At 45.2% G+C, this 20,105-nt stretch overlaps 1 protein-coding gene across 1 annotated transcript in view; it reads right to left on the reverse strand.

The window, feature by feature from the left end:
- The window catches only part of Map2k1 (mitogen-activated protein kinase kinase 1), a 73,559-nt gene that overhangs the window by 19,994 nt on the left and 33,460 nt on the right, over nt 1–20,105 (reverse strand). Inside the window, exons 2-5 of the mRNA XM_059268090.1 lie at nt 14,517–14,727; nt 12,335–12,481; nt 920–997; nt 96–147 (exon numbers count right to left, since the gene is read on the reverse strand). Coding sequence (XP_059124073.1) covers nt 96–147; nt 920–997; nt 12,335–12,481; nt 14,517–14,727 — 488 coding nt within the window. The remainder of the gene's footprint in view (nt 1–95; nt 148–919; nt 998–12,334; nt 12,482–14,516; nt 14,728–20,105) is intronic.

Consider the following 20,105-nt stretch of genomic DNA (forward strand, 5'->3'; position numbering starts at 1 on the left):
GGCTTTCATTCCAAAACAAAACATATCAAAGAGATGTGAGAACCTTCAGGTTTCAGCTGTCATTCAGAATAAAACATCCGACAATACTTTCTCACCTCTGTGCATAATCTTGTGCTTCTCCCGCAGGTATGTCAGGCCTTTTATCACCTGGAGGAGAGGAAGGTAAAAAGAAGGGAAAATGAAATGGCATGATTTAGAAAGACAACGGCTCTTCTTCATCATTCCACAAACAACGAATCCGCCTTATCAAGCAGCCATAGTGTATGTTCTATAAAGCATCACTGTTAGGTTAAACTAAGGATGGCCAAGCATAAGGAACTTTTCAAAACACCCTGTAAGAGATGCTTTTCCAAATAGGCAATTTTAAAGATCTTTTCTACTACCACCAGCAAGAATTTCCCAAGATACCTTATTTTGTTTTTCAGACACAGGTTTGAACATAAAAATTGGGGCTGGGGATTTAGCCCAGTTGGTAAAGTGCTTGTATGTGTAAGGCCCACACTTGGATCCTCAGCACAGCATAAAACTGGATGTGGTGGTGAATGCCTGTCATCCTAGCACTGGGTAGGGGAGCCGCAGAGGCAGGAGCAGCAGAAGGTTAAGCTCATACTACGCAGAAGAATTGCTGGTGAGAAACACTGTTGTTGTTGTTGTTGTTTTGGTTTGGTTTTTCGAGACAGGGTTTCTCTGTGTAGCTTCGCACCTTTCCTGGATCTCACCCTGTAGCCCAGGCTGGCCTCGAACTCACAGAGATCCGCCTGGCTCTGCCTCCCGAGTGCTGGGATTAAAGGTGTGCGCCACCACCACTCGGCTGAGAAACACTGTTTTTGAAGTAAACTCCCTTCATTGACTTCTCTTCCTCCCTCCCTATCTCCTCTTAATTTACTACTTTAGAAGAAAAACTTCACTACATACTCACAGCAATGCTAACTTTTCCTAAAATTTGCTCAGGAATTCTTCCAGCTTTCTTCAGAACTTGATCCAAGGACCCACCATCCTAAGAACAAGAATACACACCAGTTAATGACAACGTTTCTACGATATCAACTATTAAATTTCAGAAGAATGTGACTCCCATACATAAGACACTTGCTTAACACAAATTAAGACACAAGCATCCTTCAGTTTGATCCAGCTATTAAAAACTGAGGCAGGGGCGGTGGTGGCGCACGCCTTTAATCCCAGCACTCGGGAGGCAGAGCCAGGCGGATCTCTGTGAGTTCGAGGCCAGCCTGGGCTACCAAGTGAGTTCCAGGAAAGGCGCAAAGCTACACAGAGAAACCCTGTCTCAAAAAAACAAAAAAAAAAAAACAAAAAAAAAAACAAAAAAAAAAAAAAACTGAGGCAGGCTTCAAATAATGATCAAACAAATCCTGTGGGCTTCTTTAAACAAATGACTAATACGCAGTGGTCATTAAAAAAGGCTCGCTTTGCCCTGACTCACAGCATAGGATAGTATCAACTGTGCAGGCTCTATAGCTAACCTGCCAGAGGTTTAAACACTAACTCTGCCCTTGCTATCTACTGCTGTGAATAATTAGAAGACTACTATTACAGTAAGACTACTATTACAGTCACGGGCTGTGATAAAGATTAAACAAACTAAGACAAATGAAGCACTCAGAATATCTGGCATATAGTAAGAACTTGATATGTGAGTTAGCTGTTTGGGGTCAGCACCATGGCTTAGTGGGTAGAAGTGCTGGCCACATAACCCTGACAACCTGAGTTCAGTGCCCAGAATCCATGGTGGAAAGAGAAAAACAATTCACAAAAGCTGGTCTTTGTCCTCCACATGTGCTATAGCACACATACACACTAATAGATTAAATTTTTCAAATTAAATGCAGTCTTGGGAGAGATGGCTCAGCAGTTCAGAGCCCCTGTTCCTGCAGAGGACCCTGGTTCAGCTCTCAGAACCCACATAGCAGCTCACAACCATCTTTAATTCCAGTTCCAAGGGATTCAATGTCCTCTTCTGGCCTCCAAAGGTACCAGGCACACATGTGGTGCATACATATATATACAGGCAAGCACTCGTACACATAAAATAAAAATAAACTCCCTCCAAACCCAGAAGAGAGCACTGGATCTCTTGGAAATGGAGTTGGGAGTGGCTTAAGCCACCGTTTGAGTTCTGGGCCCCAAACCTGGTTTAGAGCACTTACAATAACAATAACAGTACATGCTCTAAATGGCTGAGCACTATCTCCAGCCGCCAGCGTTAGCATTTAGCACTATCATTTCAGTTGACTGACATCTGGTATTCTCCTAACAAACCAATCATCAAAAATCAAAAGAAAAATGTCATAGGAGGCAATCATTCATTCTATAAATCCTACAAAGTGTCATGACTATGTGGTAAATATAAAGGGGTAGAGATATAAAAAGAGCTAGCTCTTATCCTCAAAATTTTTAAGTAATAAATCCAGAACTGTGTAAGACATACTTTAGACACATTGAAGAAGGGAGAAGCAATTCTGACTCAATGCAGAAGACAATATTACCACTGAAATCATACTCAGGAGTCAGGTTTCTGTACCAAGCAAAGGAAGGAGCAAGGAAAGAAATGAATAGGATATTTCAGCAAGACTGAAAGCCAAGACACTCAACAGTTTCACACTCCTGAGATGCTATGCAGTTCATTTCATTTTGAGTCCATGAAGAGACACAGGGACAGACAGGGCTAGAAATGGCCAGCTGTGGTCAAGGCCCCACCTAGAAAACTTCTCAGTGAGTAAGAGTCTGAGTTCAAATCCCCTGCATGCATATAAAAAGCTGGGCATGGCCAAGTGCACACCTATAACTCAGCACTGTGCAGGGAAGAGACAGGAGGATCACTGGGGCTTTCTGGCTGCCAGCCTAGCTCCTGGTTCACAGTGAGACCCTGTCTCAAGGAAATAAGGTGAAAAGTAATATAGCAGAAATGTGCAAGCACACACACACACACACACACACACACACACACACACACACACACGAACGCGCGCACGCACACACACACACACACACACACACACACACACACACACACACCCCTTAAGATCTGACTTGATGGAGGCAGAAATAAAGGAATCCACATCTAGTGTTTTAAGAACCACAGCAGCTGGGAGTGGAGGTTAAGAGGAGAGATGTAGAGAGCAAGAGGTCCTTGTGCACATAGATAAGCACCAAAAAAGCCAGGAAAGTTAAACATGCAGACTTGCCTCTTCCAAGGAAGGAGATGGTTACCTGTCTTCATCCTGGAATGCTTGGAAAGGATTTAGTTTACAACCTGGTGATCCTTTGCTATCTGTATAACCAGGCTTCACCTGTATCCCCCAGAATTTATGTTTTGTTTATCCCAGACCCTTTCCCTCTAAATATTGAGCATTGCTTCTAAGTCCATTAGACCTATCCTCATGAGAGATATCACCTGTCCTTTACAACAGACTAAGTGATTTCTATATTACTTAGGGCCATGCCAATCTTGACTTCCACAAGCATTATGTTTACTCAGTCATTCTCCCTAGACCCTAAACTGTGAGCACTATTTCAGAGTCAACAGTACCCATCTTTATGGAAGAAGCCCTATGTACTTTGTAAAGAGTTTCAATGTAAACATGTCTTAAGCTTTGTTGTACACACAGGACTGTTTAATTATCATCAGAACACTTTTTTCCAAAATTATGCTGTGCTTAAATATGGCTTAAAAACAAAACAAAACCGGGGGCTGGAGAGATGGCTCAGAGGTTAAGAGCACCGACTGCTCTTTCAGAGGTCCTGAGTTCAATTTCCAGCACCCACATGGTGGCTGACAACCATCTGTAGTGAGATCTGGCGCCCTCTTCCGTATACATAATAAATAAATAAATCTTTAAAAAAAAAAAAAAACACCAAAAATATATATATAAATAAATAACCAAAAAACAAAAAACAAAAACAAAAACCCACCACCACCACCACCACAAAACCCCTAGGGTCAGACTCTAGAAGTTTGTACCAGTGATGGCTAACTAGGCTAAGCTGAACTGAGTTTCAGTATTGTCTCTTCAGGGATGGTTTGCCGCTGGCAGTAAAGCCTTTAGGGACTAGCAAACTCCACCCCACTCCACCCCCACAGGGAGAATTCTTCATGAGGAGACTGAGAAAGAGGATCACAAGATTTAGGAAAGCCTGGGCTACATAACCTAGTAAGACCTCGTCTCCAGAAAGAGTAAAACAGAAGGACCTCTTTCCTTGAAGAGATGACACATCCATCACTGGAAGCAATTCTCAGACACAGTGGCTAAGGGAAGAGCTAGAAACAATGATCTTGAAGCTAAGCCTTGAAGAAGAGGGAGACTCTGGATATACATTCAAAGTTCACACAAACATCCTGTCTCCAAAATTGTGTCTCTATGATGCAGCCACTGACAATGAGACAAGGGAACCATATATAACGCAGAAAACAGAGCACACCTTATCAAAGTTAAAAAGGGTTGTGTATACTAACAAAGCAAAGTCAAAATGTTAAGTAGGGCTGTTCCCTTCTGTCTAAGCAGTAAGATTATCAGGGAGGTTTTTCCTTGCCCTTTCTACTGTTTATAGATTTTCTACAAATACTGAATGTTTTACTTTTAAAATTACTAATGTATTAAAGTAGAGAAATAAATCTACTAAATAAATTAAAATATGACAAACATCCATTTTGTGCAAAGGTACCAGTAGGCAGACATCAAGCAACTGCCTTTCTAAACAAGACTCACTCGGGAATTCAGACCTGGGGCTAGGAAAGTCAGTTCAGTGGCCCAGAGCACTTCTTGTTCTTCCGCAGGACCCACGTTTAGTTCCCCACACCCTTGTCAGGCAGCTCACAACTGTTTCTAAATCTAGTTCCTGGGGATCCAACACCCTCTTCTGCTCTTCTGCTCTTCTGGCCTATGGAGGCATCCACCCACCCATAGCATACATTCACATACACATAAAATAAAAATAGATCTTTAAAAAAAAAAGAATACAGACTTCCCAAAACAAATGATCTGAATGATCCATACTAAAAACCAGATTATCAATTTTAAAATCCTATGCTCACAAGAAGGATGGTTTGAACCAATTTCTATTACTGTCAACTCTAGATGGCTAATGCTAAAGGAAACAGAAGAAAAAAAATGATTCCAGTATGGGCTAAAGAGATGGCTCAGGGGCTAAAGTGCTTGGTGCTCAATCATGAGGACCTGAGTTCAATCCCAGTGCCCTTATAAAAGTTGGCTGGTGGTACATACTCATAACCTCAGAGCTGGTGGGGGACAGGAGAAGGAGGGAGACAGGCAAACCCCTGGGAATTTGCTGGCCAGCCACTCTAGATGAAATGATGAGCTCCAGGTTCAGTGAGAGATCCTGTCTCAAAATAGTAAGGTGAAGAGTGACTAAAGAAGACACACATTCAGGCAGTGGCGGCGCACGCCTTTAATCGCAGCACTCGGGAGGCAGAGGCAGGCGGATCTCTGTGAGTTCGAGGCCAGCCTGGGCTACAAGTGAGTTCCAGGAAAGGCGCAAAGCTACACAGAGAAACCCTGTCTCCAAAAACAAAACAAAAAACAAACAAAAGAAGGTGATGATGATACTCACTGTCAACTTCTCATCTCCAAACATGCAAACAAAGGTGATGGTACCTCAAGAGTGTGCGCGTGCACAAATACATATACACACACAAACACACACAGAGGTGCCTGCAAATGTAACTGTGTAGACTGTCAAATGCAGGACAGTTTTACATAGCACAGGAACATCCCTAAGTATAAATGACTTCTGATCACAATGAACGCCTAGCACAATTGCATGCTGGTGGGGTGAGTCAACCAGGCAGAGTAGAGCATTCTGAAACTCAACCTAGAACTTCAATATGGCAGAGAGCCGACTTCTGATCACAATGAACGCCTAGCACAATTGCATGCTGGTGGGGTGAGTCAACCAGGCAGAGTAGAGCATTCTGAAACTCAACCTAGAACTTCAATATGGCAGAGAGCCTCCAGGGAATGGAAGCACAGAGTCAGGGCGAGAACCCCCTTTACACATACACTTACTTTCCAAGAGCCTCTACCCAGGCTGTGACCATGCTAATAAGCTCATGCTATCAAACTGATCCTGTGATTCTGGTTGCCTTCAGTGCCAGTCTCCTTCTGGCCAAATCAGGACAATACCAAATCCCAGGAACACTCCTTCCCCAAGTCAGCAGGCTCCTACAAACACCGTGGCATCTCTCAGTTTACTTCACCAAAGGGAAAAGCACAGAAAGCTGACAAGCTACTTCTAATTTGCCTCTAACTGGATATAGTTTCAGCTCCTTAGCTTGAATGGCTTTGCCTAATCAAGAAATGATCATAAAAAGCAAGGTAACAAAGCTGCTCTGTGAAACTGGATTCAAATGGGGTAGAAAACTAACCTGGTGGTTCTCATGTTTCTTCACCGTTTAGGCAATGAATGGCTCTACCTTTTAAATGACCCTAACCACAGCATAGGATGGAGGGCAGTCCAGCAATGCATATGACCTTCCCAGGGGGTGGTAAGGGAAGTATTTCTAGTTCACCATGGGTTCACGAAGAGATGCAAGGCTGATTAGACTGGATTAGAAATGACCAGCTGTGGCCAAGTTCCCATCTAGAAAATCAACACTTGATGGAGGCAGAAGTTAAGGAATCTGCTCCTGCTGTTCTAAGATGAGAACATCAGCTGAGAGAGAGAAGGGAGAAGGGGAGAAAGGGAAAGGAGACAGAGAGAGAGAGAGAGAGAGAGAGAGAGAGAGAGAGAGAGAGAGAAAGAAACTTTGTATACAGGGCGCGCGCACACACACACACACACACACACACACACACACACACACACACACGAGAAGAAAGCTATTAAAAAGAAGGCACACTGGCTCCTTCCCTTTCCCCTCCAGGGTGACAAGCAGCGCTGGAGGGAGAACAATGGGCTCACAAGACAAGCTAATCAGGACCACCCAGCCTCCTGCAACCAACCGTGCAGCACTCTGGTTCTGCTTCTTCACTGTTGCCAAGAACTTGTGATCACTGACTACCACTGCTGACATGGTGCTTATTTTTAGAAGCCAATTATTAACTAAGTCAATGGTACTTCTGTGATGGTTTTCTATAGAGAGACAAATGCTTTATGAAAATAATAGCTTAAAAGCTTTTACTCCTGCCTCGGAACCATCAACTCCAACTCCCTGCTCCCCGGTTGCTCAGCTACCAACTGAGCAGAAATCCTCCTCTCTGTAGGCAAGAGCATTCTGTTCTGGTAAGGGAGCAGCCTATTCCTTTGACTCTCAAAATTCAGACTTATTTCTAATGGAGGTGAGTCCCTGCTGAATGCTTCAGAAAACTGACAGTGCAGGCGAATGACAAACTGACTGTGGTGATACTGTGTCCCCCAATATATTGTGCACCCTAATAAACTTATCTGGGGTCAGAGAATAGAACAGCCACTAGATAGACATAGAGGCCAGAAAATGGTGGCACACACACCTTTAATCCTATCACTTGGGAGGGAGATATCCATCGGGATCTCTGTGAGTTCAAGGCCACACTGGAAACAGCCAGGCATGGTGACACACACCTTTAATTCCAGGAAGAGATGGCAGGAAGCAGAAAGGTATATAAGGCGTGAGGACCAGGAACTAGGCTTGTTAAGCTTTTAGGCTTTTAGCAGCAGTTCAGCTGAGAGCCATTCGGATGAAGACACAGAAGCTTCCAGTTTGAGGAAACAGGATTGGCTAAGAAGTTGGCAAGGTGAGGTTAGCTGTGGCTTATTCTATCTCTCTGATCTTTCAGAATGGCACTGAGTTTTTTATTAGTAAGATCTTTTAAGATTTGTGTTACAACTGACTTTAAAATGCATCTCAAAAAGCATTTGAGCAGTGGATAAGATGGACAATGGTTAGGGAAGCAAATGTGTGGCAAAACGCTAGCAGCAGAACTGAGGTGGTGGTTACTGTAAAGTCCTTCAGCTCTCTATGCTTGGTAATTTTCCTAATCACCTGTTGGAAACACATGTTAATGACATAGAATGTCAAACAGACTGTTACAGTGGGGACCAAAACCCTTTAGAAGCTAGGATGTGAGCACAGAGCAGAGTTCTTCACATGACCCCACCTTGGAGGCAAGTGGCAGCCAGCAGCTAGTTTGGACAGAGACCAAGGAAGGGTGACGAGGGTCCAGAGCTGGCTCTTGTGGCTCATGGACTTCCAGCAATAGCTGCTTGCTACAGAGTCCTGTCTAGACCTTCGGGCTGCTCTGAGTTCTCCTCTGGTATAAAAACACTGTTCCAGGGCTAGAGGTATAGCTCGGTGGTACAGCCCTGACACCTGCATGGGCCAAGCAATGGATTCTATCCACAGCACCACAAGGAGAAAAAAACTAACAAAATAAAATGGAAGAAAGAAAAGGTACTGTTCTTTCTTACAATGACTGAAGGTCTTGTTGTTGCTTCCAAGGTTTAACTCTCTCCCTCCAAGCCCCAGTCCTGGCCAGGGCCCTTCAGGTCATTATCAATGTTTGAGGCCTAACCTTAGCCCCTGAAGTGCAACCACACTCACCCACAAACAGCCTCTTGGCTCCTATATTAGAGGGAGACATCTGAGTACATGGAACTAGCAGGTAACTAGGGAGAGAACTTCTGAGGCTTCAGCAGAATGGGCTGGTACTAAGCAGCTCTGACAGCTAAACTGAGAACATGTAGAACACAGCCCCCAGCCTGTGCACAGCTCTAGCATCCCAGTCCTCAGGGCAACTCATGTGACACCTTGCACATAATAAGCACTAAAAATAAGTATTTGTAAAGATGGACCTGTGTTGATTAACTAAAGTATATCGTGACTGGCTACAAGTGCTCAAAACCATGGAAACACAGGATGTAAGCTCAGAGAGGGGCCCTAGAGAGGAGCTCATCCAACCACTTCTCTGCTGAGAAGCAGAGTCCCACAAGTATAGCCCTGCACAGAGAGAGGACAGTCTGAAACCAAAAGAAGCAGATCCGCTTAGACTCTGGCACTCGTTGTCTTTGCGACTGAAGCCCATTACAAAACCTCAGGGCCTTACTCTCTCAACCTGCCAGCTGAGGGAGTTGACAATCCATCTTACAAGATGGGGGGCGACAAGATTAATAACTTACATAATGTGAGAAGGACTTAGTAAGTGACAAAAGAGTTGAAAGTTACTTGCTATTATAACTGGTCATGCCACCACCCACCTTCCATTACTTTAGCTAGACCTAAGTGGACAGAAGGCTACTCTGACCCTTCCTGTTTCTGGCTTATCAGCACCACCCAACTTCTCTTCTTCCCTTTCTAGTTACTAAGACATCTTAGGCTGTTTAGACATCTGTCTGCACCAAAACTCTTTTTGGGGGCTGGAGAGATGGCTTACTGGTTAAGAGCACTGACTGCTCTTCCAGAGGACCCTGGTTCAATTCCCAGCACCCACATGGCAGCTTACAACTGTCTGTAACTCCAGTTCCTGAGACCCAACACCCATGGCAAAACACCAATGTACGTGAAATAAAAATAAATTTAAAAAAAAAAAAAAAACAAAACTCTTTTTGGGATAGAACGGGGAAAAAAAAAAAAAAAAAAAAAAAAAGACCATCAACACAAGAGTATCAGAAATCCAAAAGTGTCAGGCACAGTGACACACACCTGTCATCCCAGTAAGCAAGAGGCAGAGGCAGGAGAAACATTGCAAGTTCAAAGGCAGCCTGACCCACATAGTAAGTTACACACAGAGACCCCCCCCCCTTTTTTTTTTTTTAGAAAAGGAAGGAGGAGGAAAAGTAGTAGTACTAGTTCTGCCAGGCTGGGCTGTGCAGCCTTTAATCACAGCAATCAGAAGGCAGAGGCAGGTCGGTCTCTGAATTCAAAGCCAGCCTGGTTTACCTAACTTCCAAGCCAGTCAGGGCTGTGTAATGAGACTCTGTCTGAAAAGTCCTTGGCAGCCAAAGCCTAAATGGGAATCCACACCCCAGGAAAGGAGCTACAGCCAACCCAGAAAGAGTTCCCATGCTTCCCACAGACATTGCTGCACTCTAGTTGAAGCAAAAGGGAACAAGAGCCTTCTCTATAACCTTTAGACATGCAGAAGTCAGTTCCAGGATCCAAGTTCCACACAGCACCCACAAATGTTGGCAGATGATTACAACACTATATGTGGCCCTTCTTGATCATAAAAGCAAAGAGATGTTCAAAACGAGAGAGAGAGAGAGAGAGAGAGAGAGAGAGAGAGAGAGAGAGAGAGAGAGAATATTAGGGCGGGGGTGACCATCAACAAAGACTCCTCAGGTGGAAAAGCTGAGGGTCATTCAGACCAGACACCATTCTGAAAGTCAGTGCAGGTCTAAAGCTCAGGAGGGAAATGGGAACGGGAGCCAACAGCCACTGTGCCAGGCTGAAATCACAAGAGCCGTCCGGTTTGTAGACTCCCTGTCTAAACTGCCAGCCGCATGGAAACAAGCGGGAGCTAGCACTTGCAAAATGCATACTCTGAATTGGAGGGCATACTGACAGACTGACACCTGTCATTCTAACCCGTACAACAACAAAACAAATAGAATCATAGCCACTTTACAAACGGGGAAACTGAGAGTCAAAGAGATCAGGAAGTCTACCCAAGGTCACAGTGAAATGGTGTGCTAGCTCGTTTTATGTCAAGTTGACACAAGCTAGTCTTTTAGAAGAGGGAACCTTAACTGAGAAAACACCTCCCTCCACCAGATTGGCCTGTGGACAAGCCTTGGTACCTTTTCTTGAATGATGATTGATGTGGGAGGTCCCAGCTTATAGTGGGCAGTGCCACCCCTAGGCTGGCGGTCCTAGGTGCTACAAGAAGGCAAGCTGAAGCTGAAGAAGCCATTAGGTACAAGCCAGTACACAGCACCTACCCATGGCCTCTGCATCAGTTCCTACCCTGACTTCTCTCAATAATGGAGTATGACCTGAGAGATGAAATTTGAAAAAAACTCTTTTCACCCCAAGTTGCTTTTGGTCATGGTGTTCTATCACAGCAACAGAGACCTAACTGAGACAAACAGTGTTAAGTAAACACAGACTGAGTACCTGCTCTGTACCAGGGTGTCAAGAATGTTCTGAACTTTGAAGACAGTGGCAGGGCTGGGATACAGCTCAAGAGTAAAGCACTTACCTCCTAAGTATGAGGCCCTGGATTTAATCCCCAGCACACTAAAGAGGAGGGCAGGACACGGTGGCAAACATGACAATATCATTATTTATATTTATGTGAGGAAAAAAAATACAAATAAACAACTGATTCCCAAAGTTTCCAGGCCATTCCATTAGCTACAGAGCCAGTGATCCTAGGCTTAAAGGACAGAAAAGCCCTGTCCCCTGTCTCTATCCAGTGGAGTCAACCAAGTACAAGCACTGGGGCCAAGTTGAAGAGGACTTACTGATTGCATGGCCTAAGTGCAAAGTCAGAGATCAAGTGTCTCTGTGCTTTAATTTCCTCGGTAGGTGAGATAAAAATCTGGCTGTGGGGCTAGTGAGATGGCTCAGCGATGGTGGAAGGAAAGAACCAACTCCACAGTTAACCTCCACACGCATGCCATGAGACTTGCGCGCGCATACACGCGCGAGCACACACACACACACCCTCTCATTCTCTCTCTCTCAATAACTGTAATGTGTCTTTTTAAAGTAATCATGAGAATGCAATAAAATACTGATTTGCTTAGGATGACACTTGACGTACCCAATAAGCATGAACATTTTTATGTTGTTATCATGCTCAGTGGGAAGAAAGGGACTTCAGATTAGCTCCCACACACGTAATTGGCCCATCAACACCCTCTGACTTGACTTTGCCTTTCACTAGTGTATTAGGGAGACTATTGCTCTCTTCACCCCGCCCCCAAAAAAAACCCCACAGGCTGCCCTTAAAGTCTATTATAAACCTTCTGAAGGCAGAGACTTCTAATAACCCTGTCTTCATATTCATTACCCCAGAACCTTGTAAATAGCACACAGCACTGTACACATAATGGGCTTAAACTGCATTAATCGGATTTGGACCACATCAAAATTTTATGGTCATCAAAATAGGAGAAAACTAGGAAATTAACTCTAGAAAAGCCCACCAGGAATTCCTGGCATCTAGTACTTCTCTTTGAAGAGAAGAGGGGACCCAGAAAACAGGGCTGTCATCCTGTGACTATACCAGATTCCACAGTCAGGCCCCCAAGTCTTCCAGGCTGCCGGGTATGGACCAGGGAGCCAGGAAAGAACTGGTCACCATCCAGGTCAACAATGAGGCCAGAGCCAGCCTGTTCCCAGCCAGTGCCGCCAGGCAGACAGATGGCTGCATACCATGTGCTCCATGCAGATGCTGATCTCGCCGTCACTGTAGAAGGCCCCATAGAAGCCCACGATGTATGGGGAGTTGCACTCGTGCAGCACCTGCAGCTCCCGGATGATCTGGTTCCGGATTGCAGGTTTGATCTCCAGGTGAATGAGCTGGGGGAGAAGTGAGGGGAAAGCTTTTAGGAAGGGGGGTAAAGCGGGAAGCCTTTCTTCAGTGACTTCCGTTCCTGAAGCGAAGACAAGAAGCAGCTTTGGGGTTTTATTTTTTTAAGGTACTGATGACCAAACAGAGCCTTGCACATGCTATGTAAGTACTCTACCACTAAGCTATAGTTCAACTCTCTATTTACTTTATTATTTTGAGGAAAGATCTCACTATATTGCCCAGATTGGCCTTAAACTCACTTTGTAGCTGAGGCAGAGGACTCACAATCTTTCCACCTGTCTTTCAAACACCTATTATAGGCATGAACCACTACACTTAGAAAAAATAAGCAATTTAAAGTTATTATTATAATTAATCTGTGTGTGTGCATGTGTGTGTGTGTGTAAGCATGTGTGTGAATATAGGCACTCTCATGCAATGGTGAACATGTAGCGGTCAGAAGACAATCCCAGATGTCTGTCCTTACCTTCTACCCATTTAAGACAGTCTCTTTGTTTTATTTTTACTTGTTGTTTTTTATATTTATGTGTATGCACTATGCCTGAGTATATGTATGTGCACCATGTGTGTGCAAGATCCCCTGGAACTGGAGTTACAATGGTTTTAAGTAGCCACGTAGGTGCTAGAACCAAACCAGGTCCTCTGCAAGAGCAGTAACTGCTGTTAACCACTGAGCCAGCTCTCCAGCCCCTGGTCTTTGCTTTCCTGCTGCATATGCCAGGCTAGCTGGGCCACAAATTCCTATCACATTATAAAAACACTGAGATCACAGATACTCGTACTACAAATTGAGCTGTTATGTGGGTCTGGTGATTTGAACTTAAGTACTCACATTTGTATAGCAAGCACTTTTACCCACTAAGCCATCTTCCCATCCCCAAACAGGCCATTTTTAAAACCAAGTTCCTATTAATTCAGGGTTGAATATCAATGCACAGGCAGGTGTTAGCACCTGAGCTGTAACCAGGAATCAGTTATGGTTCCAGTCTAGGCTCCAAAAATGGTGATCAGGGAACTCACCCATCTTAAGAATAAAGCTATATGTAATATAGGAGCTGCAAAATGAGGAGCTAAGAGACAGGGAAATGTGGCCTTCAGGACATGGTTCATAGTTGTGCTGTGGTGTATAAAGGCATGTGGGACAGAGGTAGAGTAACCTTAGTCACCCAAGAGATCCCTCCTTGACTTCAGGAAGGATTGATTTAGCCAAAATCTCAGCTGTTCCCTAATATGTTTCAACACGGTCCCTTGTTCCAAGCAGGAGACAAGTGACAGACACATTTAATGTTACTTAATAAGGTCGAGCCACAGACAGTAAGCATGACATATGACAACTGAGGAGTTGGAACACTGACAGGAGACAAACAAGCGCTGGCTCCCAAAGATGGGTGATGCTGGAAAAGCTAGAAGGAACAGCACAACACAACACAGGGGAAGAATGAACACAGTGAGCGGAAAAAACATGGAAAACATGGCCTCTCTATGCAGGGCAACTGTGTTCAAAGAGACAACCAATGGTGGACAGGAAAGGGAATCGGCAAGACTGAAGCCATGGAACTCAGCTTTGGCCTGAGCACCAATCACTAAGGCTAGGTATAAAAAAGCAGCCCCGCCAAGGTGGTGGCGCACACTTTATTCCCAGCACTTGGGCAGAGCCAGACGGATCTCTGTGAGTTCAAGGCCAGCCTAGTCTACAGAGGGAGAGCCAGGACAGGCACCAAAACTACACAGAGAAACCCTGTCGGGGTGGGGGTGGGGGGAGCAGCCCCGTTTGCACTTGACAAATATATCTGGTGTCCTTCCCATAGCACACAAGAAGCAAAAGAAGAATCAATCACTGTTATCCCCCAATCTAGGGATGGTGATCACCACATTAGCAGACGTTAGTATTTCCCAGTCTGACAGACAGCAAGTTCCAAATCAAACTGAACAAAAAAGTACTAAGTAGAAACCCGCTTTCTTCCACCCATTCACAGGCTCCCAGTTGATAATCCAATTAGCTGTTTATCCACACAAACTCACCTTCCTGGCCATAACTAGGCCAGATGGCTTGTGGGAGACCTTGAACACCACTCCACCATTGCCAGCGCCCAGCTCACTGATCTTCTCAAAGTCATCATCCTTCAGCTCTCCCACCTTCTGCTTCTGGGTCAGAAAGGCCTCCAGGCGCTTCCGCTGCTGCTCATCGAGCTCCAGCTCCTCCAGCTTCTTCTGCAAGGCCTCCAGGTTGGTCCTGCCCAAAGGAGGACCTGGGTCAGCACAGACCAGCACAACAGAGAGACACTCTGCCCTGCACTCCTCCACCTCTTGGGTCAAGCCCACAGGGAAGCCAGGGAAGGTGTAAATGGGGAGGGTTCCACTCACCAGGGCTCTGCCCCCATTTTAATCATCCCCAGGGCTTCATCGCCAACCCTCCTTTACTTCTCACACCTGCAGCTTCCTCATTGAAGAAATGAGGGCCTGGACTTCTCTCAATACACTAAAGGTCCTTAAGAGGAGCCAAGGAATCCACTAAAAGTGAGAATGAGCCACTGCTTTGAATTCCAGTTTTAAAAGCCTCACTAAAGCTCTTGATTGTAGCAAAGAAGCAACACTACCATTTAGTTAAGTTCCTTATTTTTCTTTTTTTTTTTTTTCTTTTTTTTTTTTTTTTTTTTTTGGTTTTTCGAGACAGGGTTTCTCTGTGTAGCTTTGCGCCTTTCCTGGAACTCACTTGGTAGCCCAGGCTGGCCTCGAACTCACAGAGATCCGCCTGGCTCTGCCTCCCGAGTGCTGGGATTAAAGGCGTGCGCCACCACCGCCCGGCTAAGTTCCTTATTTTTTGTGGTCACCAGCGGGTTATGTCATGCCAGTGGCCTGACTTGCTCTTAGGGAACCTGCAGAGACAAATGTTTACCTCAAGACTGACCCAGACTTAGTAGGAGTAGGTGAAAAGGTACGACTGATTGGAAGTCACAGGGTGCCTTGGATTTTTCAATCTCCTCATGCTACATCCAAGATTTCTTTGTCCATAGCATCTTTCATTTCCTATTCTATGACTTAATTGCCAACTATCATATTTATCTGTGGCTTATATTCTTATGCTAGAGTATATCCTTAGTAAGGATTAGTGATTGTGCTAGGTTTTGTTGTTGTTGTTGTTCTTTAACCATCAGTAAACACTTAGAGCAATTTGTGTCAAGACTAGATCCACATTACATATCATTAATAAACAAATAAATCATCAAAAAAAAAAAAGCCTCACTAGTGGCTGAAGAGAGAGCTCCACAGTTAAGAGCATTTGCTGCTCTCCTAGAGGACAGGATTCAGTTCCCAGCACTCATGTCAGGCTGCTTACAACCACCTGTCACTCCAGCCCCAAGGGTCCAATGCCTTTGGATCTATACTCATGTACACATACCCAAACACAGACACACAGAAATACTCAGTTTTTAAAAAGCATCACAGAGCCGGGCAGTAGTGGCGTACACCTTTAATCCCAGCACTGGGAGGAGGGTGGGGGTAGAGGCAGTCAGATCTCTATGAGTTGGAGACCAGCCAAGGCTACACAGAGAAACCCTGTCTCAAAAAAAAAAAAAAAAGAAAGGAAGGAAGGAAGAAAGAAAAGATACACCTACAAATGTGACTTTTATATAGTACACATCTACATTCCAGACTCATTCTCCATGTGGTATGTTCATGAGCACAGTTATGCAGAAGGTACAGACACCGGTGGAGGTGCTGGTCCTCACACTCCACCTTGTTTAAGACAAGGTCTCCTGTTCTGGCTGCACAGGACAGGCTGGCTGGCCCACAAGCTCCCAGAGATTCCCCTGCTTCCACTTCCCATCTCACTGCAGAAGCACTGGGTTCACACACACGACTGGAGAATCCAGCTTTCTGTGGGTCCTGGGAGTCCAAACTCAGTCCTCGAGTGTATGTGGTCAATACTGTCCCCACTGAGCCATCTACTCTGTCCCTCACTCATTCTTTAAAGCAAGGTAAGGCCCTTTGAGTAAGGATCCATATATCACCTTTTTATGTATAACAGAATAAGAAACACCATCTATGATTTCCAAATCCTGATTCTGTGAGAGAAAGTGAGAACGGCGGCGCATGAAGAACAAGTTCAGTCTACAACTTCAGGAGTTTCTCCTCCCCCAGTCTTCCTGCTCACCTAACTTGACAGCAATTTGGCCTTACTGAGTGTTTTATCAGCTTTTACCTAGTCTTTAAAGAAAGACAAACAGAAAAGCACTCTGCAGCTGCACTTCATCAGTCCATGGAAGAAAGAAAGGAAGGAAGGAAGGAAGGAAGGAAGGAAGGAAGGAAGGAAGGAAGGAAGGAAGGAAGGAAGAAAGAAAGAAAAATAGCTAGGACTAAGGATGTAACTCAGCTAGTAGTGATTTCCTAGGCCCTGGGTTTGATCACCACATAAATCTGGAAGGATAGAGGATACTTAATATAATCCCAGCATTCAAGAAGCTGAGGCAGGAAGATCCAGGCTAGCCTGGACTACATAGTGAGACCTTATCTCACAGAACAGAAATCCCCAACACACCAACACACACACACACACACACACACACACACACACACACACACACACCCCATGCATGAGGAGAGCTGGGAGGAAGATGGCTGAGAGAAAACACTCTCTTCCTAGTACTGTATCATGTGCTTTACACCTATGAAGTCACAGCAAACTCAAGAACAGGCAAGTGGAGTAAATGGGCCAAGGCCACACAGCTGTAAGTGAGCAGCACAGCCAGGACTCAAACCAGGAAGAGAGAATTAACCCTAACATAATGCCTACTCCCAAAGTTCCAGACTTCAAAGGAGGCAACTTCCATCCCAGGGTTCAATGGCATCTGAGGACAGCATCTGCACACATGGCCCTTTGTCTCAGATACAAGTGTATCCCCCTGTACAACAACCTGCTAATGGCCCCACAGGAGCAGAGCAACTCCGCCTCTGAACTAGTTCATGCCAGTAGAAAGGGGATGCTGACTCATCGCTTGCCTAGTTCTGCAGACACAAACTACAATAACTGTGATGGTAGATGCCTGTAATCTTAGCACTCGGGAGACAGAGACAGGATTGCCACAGTCTCAGGCTACACCGTGACACTGTCAAAAAAGGAAGAGGACCTAAGAGATGGCTCAGCACTTGGCACGAAAGCCTGGTGACCTAAGTTCTATTCCCATGATGGATTTAAAGGAGAGGAGAGGAGATTGGAGATGGGGAGCAGAGTAGGTGCAAGTTAAGTTAGCATCTTCTGGAAGAAACCAGGTCCTTGGGTTCCTTCCTTCCTTCCTTCCTTCCTTCCTTCCCTCCATACCTGGGTCTAATCCCTTCTCCACCAGCTAAGGAACTGGCTGCTGATTTATGCTTGCCAAAGTCAGTCCCACTAGCCCCCAGGATGGTCTGTCAGCTCTGATGGTCAGGAATGTTGGCAATCCCTGGGGGTAGGTGGGTGAGGAAGTGTTGTTAAATTAATGATCCACTAGCACTTGATTAACAAACAGTGGGTCTCTAGAAAAACCACCTAACCTTGCCAGGGCTCAGATGTCTCTTCTCTGCACTGTGAGTAACAGTTTCATGCATACCCTCACCAAGGCAGAGTCAAATGGCAAACTCATGAGAAGTCCTGAAATTCTAACCCACTTCTAAATAATGATAAGGCAGTGGATACAGGAGAGTGGGAGCAGGAGGGGAAGCCAAGGCAACAACAGCAGGATCTGAAATCACTGCCTTCCCTTTCAGAATTCTTAAAGCACTTTCAACATTTTTAAGTCTTCCAGAGAATAAGGGCAAACCAGTGGACCTGATCCTGGCAGCAACAGGGCTCCTACTGCCCAGTGGAAAGAAACCAATCAATAAGGAGCTGTTAGTCAGGGTCACGTCCTCTTGCACAGGGAAGGAAGCTGGTCCACAAGCCTTGTTTCTCTCTCTCAAGGTAAAATGCTTCAAGCAACGGAAATGAGAAGAGGTCCTCACTCCTGACCCACATCACAAATCCACAAAGCTCAGAGGACAAGAACCTGCCTTCTTTGCAATCATTATTTTTAACTAAAATCAGCAAAAAACGACACAGGAGATTTAAAAACAAAACTAGAGCTCCAACAGTCAGAGTCAGTCAGCCTCCCCCCAACCCCCTCTCTCTCACACTCACACACACACACACACACACACACACACACACACATACACACACACACACAGCTCTCTCTTTCTCCAAGACCAGCTGTGAAGCTGTGATCCACTCAAACCCCCTCAAGTTCAGCAAAAACAGCACAGTAAAATGTGAATTCTGCACCATGGCTGTGTAACAGTAAACACAAGTTCACAAGATACAAGAAGATTACGGGTTTGAAATGGCAATGCACAGAAAAACAAGGGTTGTCACTTGAATTCTGGAAACATCAAAGAAGCACAATGAAAGGATAATCCTCTGGATAAGAATGGCTCTTCCCTCTCCCTCCCCATCCCCCCACCCTGACTCGCTGAGCATAATCATAATTACATCGCCATATTGGGGTCTTTCATCTGTAGCACCACAGTTTAAATTAAGCAGCAAAGGAGAGATCTTAAAGACCACCAACTGGATTCAATCCTCATTTTACAGAACAGGAAATCAAGGCCCAGAGGGGACAAGGTGGCAGGTCTCCCAACTCCTAGAACTCTTTTATTCTTTTTAAAGTCCCACCCACCCAAGACAGGGTCTCACTTGTAGCTCTGGCTGTCCTGGAACTCACTATAGACCAGGCTGCCCTCCAGCCAGAGATTCACCTGCTCCTGCCTCCCACCTCCCAAGTGCTAGGATTAAAGGCATGTGCCACTATACTCAGCTTATTTTAAGTATTTTTTGAGACAGTCTCAGGTAGCTCAGGTTGGCCTAGAATTCATTGTGTAGCCAAGGCTGGCCTTGAATTCCTGATCTTCTTGCCTACACCTCCCAAGTGCTAGAATTACAGACAAGCATGACCATTTCAGGCACATAACTTTCAAGACCTCATACTCCCTCTGATAGCTATTGAAATAAGAAGCTGCCCTACAGATTATAGAATGTGGAGTTACACATGGTCTAGACAAAAGAACTGGGGTCCTCAAGCTCCAGACATAAACCATAGGTGCATGCCAACACAGCCAGCTGATGCTAGGTGACAGGCTCTGTCTTTGCCAAGAAAGTGCACCAAAGAGAGGGCAGAGGAAAACAACCAACCATTGTGCTGGAAGGAGGATAAGAGTCCCCTCGGTAGAGAACCCAGTGCCGCCAAGATTCCCCCAGCCGATGGTATTTGGCAAGTAGAAATGCTACTGCTGCAGGAAGCAGGGGAGGACAAGGAGAAGAAGGGGCGGGGAGAAAGAGACAGAGACCCCTTCTGCAGCCTCCACCACTATCTTTAAGATCATGGGCAAGTTACCTTTCTGGTTCTCAGTTTCCACACCCATAAAGAAAAGGATATGGAGAGGAAGAAAATAGGAAAGGGAAAGCTATTTGCCTATCTCTGAGCTCCAAGTGTGTCGATCTGACAGCAAGCAAAGGATGTGCAGAACAAGGCTGAGTTCCCAAGTTAAGGGGCTGAAGAGCTTCACTGAGACTAAAGAACAAGGAAACAAGGAGAAGTA

The sequence above is a fragment of the Peromyscus eremicus genome, chromosome 7 (assembly GCF_949786415.1).
Source record: "Peromyscus eremicus chromosome 7, PerEre_H2_v1, whole genome shotgun sequence".
Classification (NCBI taxonomy): Eukaryota; Metazoa; Chordata; class Mammalia; order Rodentia; family Cricetidae; genus Peromyscus; species Peromyscus eremicus.